This window comes from Sander vitreus, chromosome 19, assembly GCF_031162955.1.
Source record: "Sander vitreus isolate 19-12246 chromosome 19, sanVit1, whole genome shotgun sequence".
Taxonomy (NCBI): domain Eukaryota; kingdom Metazoa; phylum Chordata; class Actinopteri; order Perciformes; family Percidae; genus Sander; species Sander vitreus.
The window spans coordinates 2,368,644-2,386,950 of NC_135873.1; the positions used below are offsets into that span (position 1 = coordinate 2,368,644).

General features: G+C 40.9%; 1 protein-coding gene across 1 annotated transcript in view; it reads left to right on the top strand.

The window, feature by feature from the left end:
* The first annotated feature begins 331 nt into the window (after positions 1-331).
* The window catches only part of LOC144534557 (GRB2-associated-binding protein 1-like), a 22,431-nt gene continuing 4,455 nt past the window's right edge, over positions 332-18,307 (top strand). Inside the window, exons 1-9 of the mRNA XM_078276547.1 lie at positions 332-928; positions 9,268-9,396; positions 9,860-10,025; positions 11,433-11,613; positions 13,146-13,831; positions 15,273-15,355; positions 15,692-15,801; positions 17,136-17,425; positions 17,837-17,908. Coding sequence (XP_078132673.1) covers positions 854-928; positions 9,268-9,396; positions 9,860-10,025; positions 11,433-11,613; positions 13,146-13,831; positions 15,273-15,355; positions 15,692-15,801; positions 17,136-17,425; positions 17,837-17,908 — 1,792 coding nt within the window. The 5' untranslated portion in view covers positions 332-853. The remainder of the gene's footprint in view (positions 929-9,267; positions 9,397-9,859; positions 10,026-11,432; positions 11,614-13,145; positions 13,832-15,272; positions 15,356-15,691; positions 15,802-17,135; positions 17,426-17,836; positions 17,909-18,307) is intronic.

Below are 18,307 nucleotides of genomic sequence, written 5' to 3' on the forward strand. Positions count from 1 at the left end.
AAATGAGTTTGGTGGCTTTGAAGAGAGCGATATAACGGAAGCTATCTGCTTCTTCAAACTGTAATACACAAACTTATGATAAATGAGTACCTCATACAACCCCACTTCAAAAGATCCAAACTACCCCTAAGTAAACTATCTGGGTACTTTTTTCCATCACTGCACATACTGTACACATCCAGGTCCACAGCAGGAGTTTCCTGTTGTCCTGAGCAGGAGCAGAAGGGGAGGAGTGAGAAAGGAGGAGGGAAAAGTGGGAGGAGAGGAAAGAAGGAATGTGACACAGTGTTTGGTTATCGCACAACCGGAGAGAGAGAGAGAGAGAGAGAGAGAGAGAGAGAGAGAGAGAGAGAGAGGGAAGTATTGGGACTCTGCTGGAAAGTAGAAACCCTCTCAGAAGGAGGTGTGACTCAGCCGTGGAAGGACGAGCAACGCCTTCACGCGCGGATGGAAACTGCTGGAGTCATGGCTCAATCAACCAAGTGTATTGATTACAGCAGCATTCAAATGATTAGAAGAATCTACTGATTTAAAGATCATCGGATCGGTTGGACGATCGAAAGCCTTGGTGACTGATTTGAAGCCAGATCAACTGCTTTCAGGTCTGATTGGAAGCCTGATCCAGTGATTTCAAGTCTGATTAACCGATCAGAAACCTGATAAAAGTCTCACTCATTTGATGCCTTAATTGACTGATTTAACACTTGATTGGTTGAGTCTGATTGAGTGCTTGGAATCCTAATTGACTTATTGGAAGTCTGTCAGTTTTGACCCCTGGTTAGAAGCCATTGATTGACTTATTGGAAGCGATTGATTGGAACCCGTGTTTGAGTGGAGTGTTGTTGGCGCCAGGATGAGTGCAGCTGGGGAGGTGGTGTGTGAGGGCTGGCTCAGAAAGTCACCCCCAGAGAAGAAGCTCCGCCGCTATGTGAGTATTTCACTTTTATGTTCAGTTTTCAGCAAAAACAAATATCTCAGAATAAGTTTGAAAAAGTCTAAAAAGTATCTGTTGCCTTGTTGTATAGTGTTTTTCAGATGTTGACTTAAACAACGCCTGAAGATTAGCTCTTCCTTACTATCATTTCTTAAAGTTATAATCATGAACGGATAAAACAATCAGCAGAACACAGCTGTCTGCTGCTATAGTAAGTAATCTCGTGTTTTAGGTTTACTTTGGCGTATCACAACATGTATTTCTTATCTCTTCTTTTTACAAGCACAAAAAAAAGCTGCACTTGACAAAACGTATCTGCAAGTTAGCAGACTGATCTCATGAAGTGGCGTATGTATGACACGCCAATTCGTATGCCATTATTGGTGGTTATCAAGACGCATACTTGATTTTTAACGTGTATATCAACGCCGTTTGGCCTCCATTGACTTACATTACCTTGCGATTGCGTGTAAATTTACACCGTAGCGAGTAGTATGAAAGGGCAAAAATCTGCTTAAGGAGGTTAGTCGGGGGATGGTGGATGGGTCACGTTTCCTAAACTCAACCGTGGCTTTCTTCTTTTCCTAAACCCAACCCCGTTCATTTTTTCCTAAACTCAACCGTCACTTTCTTCTTTTCCTAAACCCAACGCACGTGTGACGTTTCCTAAACTCAACCGTCGCTTTCTTCTCACGAACATAAACATACATGTCAATAACACGCAGACATACACGCGGCTCTGTATACAGCGTAGACATACACACGGATAGCTCAAAATGCATACAGATAACACGCCACTTGGCTTAAGAAAGTGGGCGTGTATGTTTACGCGAAGTCATGATATCACGTTATCAAAAAAAAGAGACTTTGTTGATACATTTTCATGTTTTACGGAAACCTGACAACTTTATTTTTAAATAGACAGTGAAAAATTCATAGACATGGAGGACAATGTTAAGAAAATATTTAATAATTTAGGAGTTGCTTATTAAAAAGAGACATTTCCTATGCATGCTTTTGTTTTGTAAAATACTGTTTAACTAAACAGCTGATTTTTAGCCTATGCCAACAGAAACACCTGTTTATAACTGGCTGAACTTAAAAACAAAATGTTACTTTGCATCTTCCAGATACCAAAATACAAACATTTACACAATGTTAAGCTTTTTTTGTATGTTGTGTCCCATATAAACGGGTTGAGTATTTTACTTAAATGTTCATTTTTAGGAGTGAGTGTGTATAATCTTCATCTGCATTTTTCCTGAATGAATCGACAAAAATGGATAGATAGATAGATAGATAGATAGATAGATAGATAGAGTAGCTAGATAGATGGATAGGTTATCTTATTTTGAAAGTAAATTATGTAATATAAGTTGTGTATATACCAAAATCCAATTCCAAGGCTATTTGTCCTTGCTTGCTACACCTTGCTTTCCACTAAAAAAGCTTATTCACACACACACACACACACACACACACACACACACACACACACACACACACACACACACACACACCTGCGTTTCACTATCTTTGTGGGGACCCGTCATTGACATAATGCATTCCCTAGCCCCTTACCCTAACCATAACCATCACAACTAAATGCCTAACCTTAACCCTTACCCTCACCCTAACCATAACCTAATTCTAACCCTAATCCTAAAACCAAGTCTTAACCCTCAAACAGCCCTTTAAAGTTGTGGGGTCCAGCATTTTGGCCCCACAAAGCTGTCCGGACCCCACAAGTATACTGGACTCCCAGTTTTTGGACCCCACGAATATAGTTAAACAAGAACACACACACACACACACACACACACACACACACACACACACTGCATATCTGGCATGCCTTCTGAGTTGAGCTAATCTCATCTCTCCTTTACATATTTTCCCTTAAGCATTCTTTCATTCTTTCCATTACTCAGTTGTCTTTTTTTCCCCAGTATACTTCTCTGTCCCTTTCTCTTTTATTCATTTACTTCTTTTTCCTGCTTTCTTGGTCACTTTCTGGATGCGTGTGTCTGTGGTAAGAAAAGGGTGAAGGCGGAATGAATGGGGCAGAAGAAAAGTTATTGTTTATTGAGAGAAGAAGAGAGAACTTCCCCTTACTACCACAGTGTGAAAGAGCAGTTGGTGGCTTGCTGATCTGAAACAGCAACCTTTTACATGGACCAAGTGAGTTCTCTCTCTGACAAAATGATAACAACCTTAATTACCAGGACTCCATTACCCAAAACCACATTTAGTTGACATCAAAGGAAAAAAGAAGAGGCAAGAGAGCCCATTGTTTACACTGTGTGTACATTCAGCTGTGATGGTATACACAGCCCAGTCCGTACACACACACACACACACACACACACACACACACACATCTGGCCAGCTGTGTGTTTACTGTCAACACACACACACACACACACACACACACACACACACACACACACACACACACGTACACGTACACACACACACACTTACACACACACTGCATATAATGACCACAGCAGACTGAGTATTGGGCCAGAGTTTGTGGAGCATACCTCATCATCCATACACTCCCTTTTCTCTGTGTGTGCGTGTGTGTGTGTGTGTGTGTGTGTGTGTGTGTGTGTGTGTGTGTGTGTGTGTGTGTGTGTGTGTGTGTGTTATGTAAAAAACTAATCACTCTCAGCTGGGCCTGGTTGGGAAGGGGGCCTCCCTAAAGATTTAGAAGTTTTAAAAACACACACACACACACACACACACACACACACACACACACACACATATAGTTGAAGGAAAGCTGTATATATGAAGGTAATAGAGACTGAGTCTGTGTCCTATTGCAGCTTGGATAACTGCCATGTATTTTGTAGAACACAGAGGCTCCACAAAGAGTGTGCTAAAGTGATTGTCGTGGTGATCAATTAAACAAAAGGAAAATGATGGTTGATTAGAACTGGTCATTTTGGCCACTGTTGAGTACAAGTACCCTCAATTTGTAAAATGAAATGGAAGTTATTACCCAAAGTGTCTGTTAGAAAACATCCACCACAGCTCACAGACCGACTTTGTGGTTAAACTTTGATCTGTACAGTTTTCCTTTGCAATGAAGTGATTCAGTGATTAGCAACGTGGAGGTAGGAACACCTGTAAGGAGTCACAAGATAAATATGAGTTGCAAGACAATAAATGGACTCAGTCACAATACAGTTTGCATGGAGTGTTGCTCGGGTGTGTAGAAAGTGTCCTTCTGGTACTCTTCAGTTTGGGGATCCTACTAGTTTAAAAGGTTGAAGGAATCTGAGGCACTCGTAATTCCTGGCTTAAAAAAAAAGTCATTAAAACATGCCTACGCGTTTAAGACATTAAGGCCTTCATTAGGGCAATTGACTTCATGATGATGCCCTGAAGAAGGCCTTAAAGTCTGAAAGCGTCTGCATGTTTTAATGACTTTATAGCCAAGGAGATATTAAAGACTTTTAAACATTACCCTCTCGAGTGCCTCGGATGCCTTCAACCTTTTTAAACAATTAATGGACTGTTATTGATTTTTCAATTCAATTCAATTTTATTTATAGTATCAAATCATAAGAGTTATCTCAAGACACTTTACAGACAGAGTAGGTCTAGACCACACTATAATTTACAAAGCCTACAATTCCAAAAATATCCCCCACAATAGGTCAACATTTATTTTTGAACTTATTTTAAACAACCTTGTCACAGTAGTTGGGGTATTTTTCACTCGACTACTATTTACTCATTTACTTTTGATTGTTATTGAGTGTTGATTTGGGAGTTTTAAGGAAGCAATCATACACAATAAATGAAGATATATGAATATTAATATGAAAATAAGGGACGAGGCAAAGGTGAAAGCTGCATTCACTGCAACTGCAAAAACATTGCATTTCAGTTCCTTCACAGTATTCACAGATCCTGCTGTAAAATTGAAAGTGTTGTGAAGTTACATGTCTGCAGTTCTGAGAAGAAAAGGAGGAATAGATCAGTAAATGAGGAATTAAACACTGGGACACTTGTTATTCAGGTCTGGTGTTAATTTTGGTTTGGAGGCAGGATGGAGGAAGTGTTATTTTGGATCCATTGTGCCCTCTTCCTGTCAGGGTCAAAGGAGGAAACAAACCAGAAAGAATAGGTGGAGAAGACATTAGAGAAAGTGTTAAAGAAAAGGAAATTATCATTATTTTGAAGTTGCTGATATTCAGGCAGCTAAATGAGCATGAATGTACTTGGTGCAGGCAGAGAAAATGCAATGTGTAAAGTGAGATATTACAAGCAGCAGACCCATTACTAAAATCTTTAGGAAGACATTCCTGAAGAGATGCTATGACATGGGATTTCTTGGTCACACTTTAATTTACGGTACACTAATAAGACGTAATAAGCCATACGTTGTATCAAATTAGACCAAAACATAACATGGTCTTGATCAGACATTAAACAAACACAGATATACCCTAATTAGACACAATTAGACCTGCATCTAAACTATATGCTGTAATAAAAAAACTGCATGTAATGCCATATTAGACCCAAAATATACTATACCTTGACACTATTAATCGAAAATGATTAATTATGAAGACATTACAACTTGTTTAGAGACATTTATTCTGAAATGGTTTTCCGCTCATCCTGTTTTTTCGGGAGACGTCCTGAAGTCACTGATGGTAAGTTATAATACTACTACTATAATCCTCATAAAGCACAATAACTAGATTCATCAAAAAAAGGTTATAAAGGTCGTCAATGAAACGCACGTGCAAGTAAGCGTGCACCAAGTGCACAGACAATTCCTTCACAGGAGGATAATCCGGACATGCTTTGTTTAGCAATAGTTTAGCAAAAAATTGTGGTGTTTGGATTTCCATGCACCCACAAATGGATTCAAGACACTTAATAATAATAATTGTTTGAAAATATTGGAAATTGATTGCAAATTTCGGACGTTTTATGACCTTTTTTCTATTGTTTGGCTCCGTTGAAGTCTGTTCAAAAACCCTTTCTGGGTCCATAGAGAGCCTATGGAGGTGAGCACTATGTACAACTTATATTGTTTGTGGGGGTTACATTTTCCCTTTAATGCACATTAGTCATACAAAAATATTTTCATCCTTGCTGCTGACACCCTGCTGCTTTTATTTGTCCAGTGGCCTGAAGATGACAGAGTGAGGTGGGGGCAGACAAAACACACACACACACACACACACACACACACACACACACACACACACACACACACACATCTACTGCCATCTCCTCGTGGCATTTCCTGTTCAGATACTTCCTCTTCCTGCCTGTGTTTGGAGAGAAAGAGGTGGGAAACGTGCTCTACAGTACTGAATTGCTGTGCACTTTGATCTCACACACACACACACACACACACACACACACACACACACACACACACACACACACACACACACAGGCATGCCTTTAGAGTCACGTTGGTTTTGTTGAGAAATATTATTAAACATCGGAAGGGATGGATTTGGTTTGTTGGACTGATGGAAACTTACTGGCAAACACACACACACACACACACACACACACACACACACACACACACTGCATATCTGGCATGCCTTGTTAGTTGAGCTAAAGTACACAGCTCAACAATTTGTTTCAAGTCACTCTTCATCAAAACTGTGTCCTTTTCAGATAGTAGTTATAACAACTACATCATCTGATTCCTTTAAACAATGAAACAGAAAAACACTGAGATCATTGTGTGTGTGTGTGTGTGTGTGTGTGTGTGTGTGTGTGTGTGTGTGTGTGTGTGTGTGTGCGTGCGCACATGCACACGTGCTGTTCTTAAATTAAAGTCCTTGCTCATGCTCTGCTTCACACGTTTAAATAATCATGATGTGTCTTTTGCTCACACTACCTACACACTTACACTTAACCCTCAAACACACACACACACACACACACACACACACACACACACACACACATACAAAAACACGTGGACGGTGAGTCATGTCTGAAATATGGGTGGATCGCTCATGGGAGATGGACTCTAACCATACTGTATTGCTCAGTGCATGGCGGCAACAACCTGAGAGAAGTGTTAAACATTAAGCAATTTTTGTGTGCGTGTGTGTGTATGTGTGTTGACATCCATGTGCACTGAAGTGTAAAACTTCTGACATGGGAGAGAGACACCAGGGTTAGTTTGTAGAACCCAACCTCTTACTGGTCTAAAGGGTCATTTAAAAGCATTATAAGGGTTTTTAGTTCAACACCTTTGGGTTGGAGGGTGGAGTGAACTGAGTGGAGCTTTAACTTTTAGTCTTTTGCAAGTAGGGTGGTGATTATTGTTTATATCTGTCAGGGCACAGCAAGGTTATAATCGTTAACGAAAACGAACGAAATAACGAAAACTAGGTGGGGAAAAAAACACTGTCGTTAACTGAAATAAAAATAAAAACGAGGCATTACAAAAAAACGATAACTAAACTAAAACTGTAATGTCTGTTTGCAAAACTAACTCAAATAAAATACAATTATCGAGTAAATGTCCTTAGTTTTCGTCTTTGTCGATGTCTTTCATAGAGCAAATAACGTTATATCTCTCCGACCATGACATTTCCCGTAGACATGTATAGTTTCCGACTGGGAACCTAGAAATTCCGACATTCCACGTCAAATTGAACACAACATGTCAGTGGCTCCGTGCCTCTCGCCTGGCATCATGGCGGTACCGAAAGTCGGAAGAAAGCGAAAGTCCTATTTGATTATGACTGTGTCAGATAAAAGGAAGGTGCAGTGGAAGGTGGTAAAATATGTTGTCAGTTTATTACATGGAAAAATCCCACGAATTTGAAAGTACATTTGAGACAAGCTAGGAGGCTAACCTAGCTTACCTTAACAAGTCTACTCTTAGTCTTAGTTTTAGTCTCTTTTTGTAATATGGGTTATTTGTCGGGGGATTCAAAAAGGTCAGAAAAACTATTGTGTAATAATAACTCAACAAAAACATCATACAATTTTAGAAATATGTATTCACAATGTGGCGAACTTTTTGAAGTCAATCGAGTCACACAGTTGTGTAGACATCCCAGTATCAATCCACATATTAACCCACGCTTCCTCCCGCTTTTGGTGTTCCTGCATATTTACTAACCAGCAGCTGTCAGGTCGCCGGTGAAAGCCCTCCTGTAGTGTTCTCTGTCCTGCTGTTGTCTCTGTCATGCTGCCTGGCCCTGTATCCATACATCCATGCCCGTAATGTTACCGGGGTTAGCTTCTGTTTCAGGGAAAGTGCTTCGCCTTCTGAGAATATAGTTCCCAGTTTGTATAGGGATAGAAGATGTCTGTGTCTCATGTGACCTTGTTGTTTGTTCACGCTGTGACTTTACAAATCACAACATGTAAATAGGAAAATGTTGGCATTATTTTGTCACTTATTGGGAGCAGTAGGCTAGATGGAGCCGGTTACCTCCAGGATAGGGGCTAAGCTAGGCTAGCGGTGGGGGCATCAGACAGAGTTACGACACGTACGACCCTAACCCGGAGTGGTGTTTTAAACCAAACTACAATCTTTTTTCTAATCTCAACTAGTCGTTTTGGTGCCTAAACGTAACACTTAACACACGTCATCGCTGCATGACAGTCACCTCTGGTCGGCTAAACTTAACTGCAATGGCCACTGAAAGTACCGCAGCCTCATGGTGCCCTGTACCCGGATCACAGCAACCTTTTCCTCAGCCAAATTTAAAGCTTTATTGCATAACTTTTTTATAATAATGAACGTCCATTACATTCAAGCCATTGCCAAATGAGTTGCTACGGACCTAATTAAGACAGTCAATCAGCTCCACACAACTCTCTCTGTATTTCTCAGTATGGCTATGTCCGGTGACTTGCGCGCACAGAAACTCAAGTGAAGATAATAACCTCTTCTGAAGAGTTTTTTTTAATTCTGAGTGTCCTTCTTGACTACGTAGCAACTGCGTAGAGGACGGGTGGGGGGTGAAGCGCTATCACGGAAGTGGCGTAATTTCATAGGATATCATACGAACTGTTATTTTTGCCTGTGTGGGTGAATAGTTTCTTGAGAATATCAAACGTCGCTACTGAAGGTTTTTCATGAGCTCGATGGTGTTTTAAGCCCTCAACATCGACTTCAAGGCACCTAACCCTAACCTTAACCTTAACCCTAACCATTGCCTAATCCTAGTGCCTAGACAATCCTAGATGACGTTGGGGGCTTAAAACACCAAACACCTTTTAATGCACAGATGATAAAAAAAAGACTAAACTATTCAATCATTATTTTCCCACTGTATGTTATAATAGCTGTCTCTCGCTGTCTCCAGGCATGGAAGAGGCGTTGGTTCGTGCTGCGAAGCGGCCGGCTGAGCGGGGAGCCGGACATCCTGCAGTACTTCAAGAACCAGCAGTCCCGCCGGCCAATCAGGACCATCAACATGAACCTGTGTGAACAGGTAAACAAGCCATGCTGGAGGAAAAGTCAGGGGAAGTCTAGCTGCTTGGCGTTATGAGCCAAAAATGTAGTATTTATTGTTATTACTTTTTTTTATTTCAACAAATGTTATTATTCTATTTGTTGATGACCGTTAATGGGATGAGATTCTCTTTAAATGGGGGGTTTGTTTGTTAAAATATATTTGTTTTGTCTATGTATTTATATTATGTATTTTTTTTAATCATTTTCATCCTAAATATGCTCTACTGCACAAACTAAAGTAATATGTAAAGTGATAATTACTGTGTCCTTTAAGGCTAAAGTTTCTGTGTTTAATGCTAACTAAATATTAATGCTGCAGAATTTTCAAATGAAATATAATTGATTTTGACGAGCTGAATGTTGTACATTTGTGTGTTTTAGAGATGGCAGAACACTCTTGACCTGTCTCCCATCCATCTCTGTTTCCCCCTCTCCGTCAGGTGGATGCCGGCCTGACGTTCACAAAGAAGGAGCTGGAGAGCAGCTTCGTCTTCGACCTGAGGACGGAGGAGAGGACCTGGTACCTGGTGGCTGAGTCTGAGGAGGACATGAACCGCTGGGTGTCCTCCATCTGCCTGCTCTGTGGCTTCAACCCCACTGATGACGGTAGGACAGAGAGAGGGAGGGAAGCTATATAGATAGATAGATAGATAGATAGATAGATAGATAGATAGATAGATAGATAGATACACTGACGCATTTACAGATATGTTTATTTATGTGCATTGTCCTAAATACATGAATCTTAAAAAAATTGATAGATAGATAGAAAGATAGATAGATAGATAGATAGATAGATAGATGGATAGATAGATAGATAGATAGGCAGCACCTTTCTTGTTTTGCAGTGTGGGTTATGGCTGTCAGTGAGTCAGTGTGAAAACTAGTGGGAGGAGAGAAGAGAGAGAACATGCAGAGAGAATAGATAAACATAGATACCATCAGGATGTCGGTGACTCAGATGTGAAATATATTATAATATCAGATAAGATGGTATTATGTATAACAGCATTGCCTTTTGCGGTCATTTGAACTTTGTCTTGGTTTTGTGATGATAGTTTAGACTCTAATATCAAATTTTAGCAACATGCATAACACTCTTTTCTTAAAGTGCTCATATTATGCTTTTTGGCGTTTTCCCTTTCCTTTATTGTGTTATATATCTTTTTTGTGCACGTAATCGGTTTACAAAGTGAAAAAACCCAAAGTCCACCCCAAAGGGACTTACCATCTCCAACAGAAAATACTGTTCACAAACTGCTCCAAACAGCTCTATTGTAGTCCAGCCTTTACTTCAGAGACGAACGTGCGTCACTTTATAACACACATTATAATGCTCACCTAGCTGCTAGCGTGGCACGCCCTCATACTCTGCTTCTGATTAGCTAGCAGTCCTTACCTAGCTACTGCGCATGTGCGACTCCCAACAAAGATGGAACAGAAGTGAGATGTCTCCCTCTGTAGATAAAACAGAGAGCTCAACACACAGGGGGAAAAGAGGAGCTGCAGCAACGTGCAGTACAACAAATATATGGTGTTTTTTGAAAATTAAACCATGTTAGCCTATTCTGATATAACCTCTAAATACAATTATGAACCTGAAAATGAGCATAATATGAGCACTTTAAGGTCATTTTCTGTAACTGTAATTTGTTTCTACGCCGAGATAGATTGATTTTTGTTTTGAAGCACTTGTTGCAGCCTAACAAAGATTCTTTGTGCTATTAAGCTGATAAGCATGTTTTTTTCCACAGCTGGTAATTAATTCAAAACACATTTCAGTATATAATGCAGTGCAGTCCAACACCACCACTAACTCAGACCTACAATATCTACATAAACCCATGTTGATAGGTTGAGCTCAAAAGAAAATAGGTTTATCTCAATCAGGTTTATCTTATGTCACACACTCCAATACCCACAATGCCCTGCAGGGAGACCCAAAACTTGGAAGAGTTTCTCATAACTTTTTCCTTTTTTTTATTTGAGTGACTTTTCTTTCTACTGTGCCAGCGAAACTTCCTGTGTCTGGCTCGTCCTCCATCACAGCGATGACCAGTGGCACTGTCTCAATCACCATGGTAACAGGGTCAGTCCCACCCCCCTACGACCCGGTGAATGTGCGAAACCTGGAGCACGATGGAAATGCTGAAGAAGACTACCTGTGGTTATCACACTGCCAGAGTCACATCGGGTAAACACACACACACACACACACACACACACACACACACACACACACACACAGCGAAATATAGGAAATAAGACATTTAGGTTCTGTTTTCAGTCTCTTTATACATACATGATTAGAAAAGTTTCAGGGTATACACACGTCAATCCTAGAAAAAGAAAGAACACATTTTTTTATCGAGATGTAAATGTAGAACCCAAAATACTACACTTTAATGTACCATTCAGAGCTTAAACAGAGAGAATGTCTTCAAATCTCAGAAACCTCATTGGTCCTCAGACAACTCCTCCATGCAAAAGTCTCGAGGACATAAAGTGCATTTTATTTCTGCCCTAATCTCCGATCTCATCTGATCAGCTACTAAAACTCCAACAAAATTAATAATAATGCAATAATACAATACAAACCAATAGGATTATGAAATCATAGGTCAGTAAAACAGTTTGTGACTTGAAGGTTTTTATCAAACTAAAGAAAACCAGCTAATGGTTCTCCCGTGACTAACAGTCAGAGTTACAGGTTCAGACGTGTTGAGTCTCAGGGAGGGGATTAGAGTTTATCTTAGTCAGGATCACACCCACAGATTTCACAAACCTTCATGGGACAGGTCTTTATAATCAATCAGGCTTATTTTTCTCCTCCTCAGTTGAAAATATTTCTATCCATCCAGATAGGGTTGTGATATGCTGAGGTTTGGCACGAAAAAACTGCAACAGCAACTTAGTTTTCTAGATATATAGATAGATGATTTTATTAATCCCCGTGGTGAAATTAAGGTGTCTTCGCAGCCAGGTACCTTAAATTACAACATAAAAAACTACTAATAAAACTTTAGTGCGTAACCTTTTGATATTATGAACGTCCGTTACATTCAAGCCATTGCCAAATGAGTTACTACAAAGCTATCAGCTCCACACAACTCTCTCTGTATTTCTCAGTAGGACTATGTTCAGAAGATTGTGTCGTCCGGTGACTTTACCGCGCAGAAACTCAAGTGAAGTTAATGACCTCTTCTGAAGAGTCCATCATGTTTTTTTAATCCTCCGTGTCCTCCTTGGCTACTAGCAACTGCGTGGAGGAGGGGTGGGGGGCTGCGCGATCACGGAAGGCTTGTATCACGTGGACGAGCCGACAGTGTTGTTGTCATTACTTAGAATTCCTCATGGGGGAGACAGAAACTACGCATTATAGCTTTAATACAATTCAATACAAGATAATGCGATACTATCACAATACAGTACAAATGCACTTAAAAAGGAGGGATACAAATACAACTACAGTGGGAATGCATTGCACAGTAAAGAACTTTTACAATGTGGGAAAAAATAGATAAGGTGCAGAGAGGACATAATGAAAATTTGTAAATAAATATTATCAATAGTATATAAGTGAGTGTAAATATTATTATTATTATTATTATTATTATTATTATTATTATTATAACCTTAAAATGAACAGTTACAATGAGAATTGTTTACTGTATTTTTGGTGAACTGTCCGTTTAAATCCTGATTGAACTCTCTGTCTGTCTCCAGGCCTCCTTTAGGTTCCTCCACCTCTCTTGAAATTGACTACAGCGACAACCTCTACCCTCCTCCCTCCACCAACTCCTCCTCCTCTTCCTCCTCCTCCTCTCCTTCCCTCCTTGCCAATGGCCTTCCACTTCCATCCTCCTCCTCCTCCTCCTCTTCCTCCGGCTTCAGGGCAGCCCCTTGGACCGTCGCTTCCATGATGGGCCCTTTCAGCCAGTCTCTGGATACCAGCGTGACCTCTGACCTGCAGAGACGAGCCAACCAAACTCATTGTCACCCCTCTCCCCATCCCAGAAAGCACTCCCTGGACTTCCACCTGCGACCCGTTGTGATACCTCTCAGTGATGACACACACTCTGCAGTGCATTCAAATACACACTCAAACACCACCAGTGTTTACCAGATCCCTCGTCCGTCCTCCGCCGTTCAACCTCGACCCTCTCGCCGCCGATTCTCTACCCCCTGTGTGGACTCCCTAACCCAGGCAGAGCTCCACGCCTCCACCCCAACTCCTCCTCCACGCCCGCCCAAGCCTCAGACCATACCAGCCCAGGGAGAGGGCTCATGTGTGGTCACCAGGTCAGCCACGCTCCCCCGGTCCACCTCGGAGCCAGAGAGGAGGGATGGATATCTGGAGGGAAGGCTGCCGAGGAGCAACACTATCACTACGTCAGGACGCACTCACACAGGTTAGAAGACTGCAGTCTGTCTGACGATTAATTCCTTTAATGTGGAGAGAAAAAGGAAGAATTTGATTCAGGGAGAATTGTGTTCATGCAAGTGTGCCACCGTGCCAATTTAAGGGAAGAAGCTACAGGCAAAAACATCATTTTGAGATTTTGCTTCCAAAGAAATGCTTTTTTTCAGACTAGTGGGGGAAAAAAACCCATCCAAAATAAAAAAATTTACGATACGATTTTGATGTTTATTTTACTACACTGTGTTTATTTGAGTCTGTACATTTCTCCTAAATTCACAAAAACTTAGCATTAGATAATGCCTCATTTGCATATTTAAACATAACATTCCCAGAAACTTGTAATACAAAAAAATATCTTAACGTAAGTTATCAACATGGTGATATTTGAAATTTCACCCTATTCCCCTGTAGTGTCTCAACCCAAAACATCCAGTAGAGATCTGAGTAAACCAGCCTCCAAATCACAAATCCACTGTTTTTGGTGCCACAATTAGGCAGAAGAACTCCACAACAATCTGTCAAATACACATATACCTAACATATTCTTGCCTAAAAATTTGTAACAGCTCATATGTTGGTGAGCATTTGCCTCTGAGCACATCTGGCTTTGGTGTGGAGACGTGTTAGCGTCCATCTGATGAATTTGAAGTCCCATATCTCCAGACAAAAATATTTTTTTACTCACAGGGAAAAGCCTTTTGATATCTGTAAATCAGTAGTATTGTGGAAATACTGTATATATTGTTCCCAAAGTGGTAGGTCTGTGGAGAACTCCATCTTCACTTTTAGCCAGCAGGGAGTTTTAAACCTGGCACCTCAGAGGAGATCAAGCGGCTTTATTCTGCAGAACTGGCAGCGTTGATGGATTATATCCTCACAGCTGAGACAATGTGTGCCTTTTTGTTTCATTAATAAGACGTGAACTTTGCCCCTTTCATAATGGAGACACAGCCGCTTCAGAGCATATCCAGGACAACAGTCTCTGTATTCATACTGTACATGCTCGGACTTGATGCTTTCTACACAAATATTTGCTTTCTTAGTAAAAGCTCCTTCTGTCCGTCTACATTCAGATCCGGCCAAGCTCTGTTTTTACTCTTTCAGTAAGTCTTAAAGCGGCACAAATGTTCCGCCAATAGGTTGCACGTGATTTGTACACCGTCATAGTGGTTAATACGCTGCATGTGCAAGTCTTTTTGTGTAACATTTAAAGGAATAGTTTGACATTTTGGGAAATGAACTTACTTGCTTTCTTGCTGAGAATTAGATGAGAAGATGGATACCACTCTCAGACATTAGATTGGTATCAATCTTCGAACTCTCAGCAAGATAAGCGTCTTTCCCAAAATGTTGATCTATTATCCTTTTGTGAGTGCTCTGAGCTTCATGTGGTGTATGTTTTTTTAGTTTATATACTCTTTGTGTTTCAGGTTGTAACTCTTTTTACATCCCTCGGTCTCTGTCCGACCGAGCAAGCATGTTTGAGTTCAGCGAGAGCTTCAACAGTTACTTCGTGAGTTTAAACGTTTTAAACCTCAAGAAGAAAATACAACTGATGTTCTGTCAACCCCTATTTTATATTAAAATGTAACATCAGCTATGTACAGATATTTAAAACTGGGATTTGTGTGTGTGTGTGTGTGTGTGTGTGTGTGTGTGTGTGTCGTTTTGTCAGTGTGTCATTCACTGTCCCTGTGGTTGTGGCATGTTTGTATATATTGGGCAGCAAGATAAGTCCTGTCTCCTTCTCCCAGGAGAAAGTTTAATTTTGAATTTACATTCATCTCTTTGAAACACTCTCTCTCTCTCTCTCTCTCTCTCTCTCTATCTCTATCTCTCTCTCTCTCAGTTTAATAAAGGCATGGTACCTCTGAGTAGTGTTTGCTCTGAGGAGGATGATGTGGACGAAAACTATGTTTCCATGAGCGCTGCCACCACTGAGCCTCCTGTGGCACCAAGGTCGGTCAGAAGATACGTGATATGATATGTGTTCATCTAATGATTTGGTTTTAAAAGACTGTACTTTCTCAACTGAAAAAAAGCGTTTTTGTGTTGTCTTTTTAAAATAATACTAATAATATGTTTCTTTTTAAACATTTATATTGTAAATATGTATACTATGTAAGAGTCCTGACAATGACACCTGGGAGAGAAGTTTCTTGTTAATGAAATTTGAATAAAACTATTCCAAAGTTTATAACTTTAAATAACACTGAAACCACCAAAGAGGTCCCTAAAAAAACTAACAACCCAAACATGGGCTCCTTGAACTCATTCAAACATCCTTGAAGAACCCTGAAAATGCTTTTTTACAGGACAATGAACCTAGGGCAGGGTAAAGTAAAAAAAAATCGCCATTTCTACCACTACCAAGGCTCAAAATAGCACCAAACTTCAACGGTAGCATAATGAGGGTCCCTAAATGTAAACCCAAGCTTTGAGAACTTCGTAAGTGTACAGACAGTTTATTAAAAAGATAGATTATGAAGACAGTACCGTTCATGTATACAGGCATCTTGGGAAAGCAGTCACGACCAGTCGAACGCCGTGCGACCAGTAACATAGCTCAAGCACGATGTTTGTCGTTCGACTGGTCGTGACTGCTTTCCCAAGATGGCGCCCGCCTGTATTATGAACGGTACTGTCTTTCTAAACTATCTTTTTTTTTTAAATGTCTGTACACTTACAAAGCTCTCAATCCTTTGGTTTACATGTAGGGACCCTCATTATGCTACCGTGGAAGTGTGGTGCTATTTTGAGTCTTGTTAGTGGTATAGAAATAACGATATCTTTTTACTTTACCCTCTGCCCCAACGACTAGTGTTATAAGCTAATTAGCTGTTTGCGATGAAACTGGTCACTTTCGATTAGCATGAAAACAAATCCCAGAGAACGGTTGACTTGGTAAACATATGTAATTAACCCCTAGGTTCATTTTGCGCCGGATTTGTCCTTTAAGAACCCCAAGAATCCAACCAAGAACCATTCGCAGCTCATTAGAGAACAATCAAACGCCTTCACAAACTAGTAGAAACTTCTTCCAAGATTTAAACCTCTAAAGAAGTGGGTCAAATAAGTAGACTAAGACCTCTTTTAGCAGTTCTCCCTCTCCCCTTTTTGTCACACGGGTAATGCATGCACAGAACAGCCAATAGGAACGCTCTCTCTCTCTGAAATGACCTGTGATTGGCCAAAGTCTTCCGTCACGGCTAGATTATCTAATGCCTGAAAACAGAGCCAAGAGGAGCTTCTTTCTTTTTTCCAATTTCTACTTTCTTCTTCTCGTGTTCCAGGGTGCATCCACATCCACATCCTCCCTCTGACTCCTCTGTCCAGCTCCAGGATGCCAACTACGTCCCCATGACCCCCCTCACCCCTTCCCTTCCCGTCCATCCCACCCCTGCCACAGGCGACCTAGCGTCCCTGGGAAGGCAAGTACCCCCACCCGCCCACCTGGGTTTTCGTAATTCCCCGCTGACTCCTGCCGCTCCCGGCACCCCGCCGCTCCGGAGGAACACCGTGAACCCTGAGGTGAAGGCCATGCCCCCTCCCATCCACCGCAACCTGAAACCACAACGCAGAGGTGAGTAGCAGCCTGTCACTGAAATTTGACATTTAATCCTTTCGCTATCTCTGTCAAACACTGCATATCAGAACTGAGACATAATACAAGCGCATGCTATATGATTACAAGAAAGCTTTCTGTGATTAGAAGTTCAACAAGAGCTTCATTTTAGTGAGAAAGTCAGCAAGCTGCAGCACATCATTGATGGTAATCCCAATACCTTCAGTCAAATTGCATTGGAATAAAATGCAGGCTATATCTGTATAACCCAAACAAGGAATTAATCATTTTACGAAGACATTTTTCTTGTTCTGGTTTGCATACAAAATAAAACGTAAATTCGGCAGGTTAACAGAAGCGTTCCCATTGATTTCATTGCTGTAAAAGCGCAGCCTATTTGATGCGTTCTGATGTTGTTAATCACTGCAGGAGTTTGTGTCGGTCAGCCTGCAGAGAGAACGGACATCCAGACTGCTGGAGAGACGACGCACAAGACAAGAGGTACCAACTACTAACTGGGCTGACGACACAGAACACAACACAAACACCTCTATAACAGATTACCTATTAGGGGAGAGGGGTTGGTTGTCACACTGCTTCTTACAGCTACACTAGTGGCCACTGCAACAATTCATTTGGTATTAAACTGTTGTCCTGTCATCCTGCTCATTTTGCACTGCTCATTTTGTGGAGCACACACAAAACATTAAGGTGAGGAGATGTTTTGTAATGTGTATTACCCTGCGATGGCGGTTGGTCAAACAGGTTCTCATTCCCATCTCGTCAAATACAGACGCTTGGTCAGGTGCCTCTGTCGTCGTTATTGACACTTAAAGTCTCCTTTAGCGTCATATAACGCGCTTTAACTAAACGCGCTTGGTCAGGACTATTGGCATCACT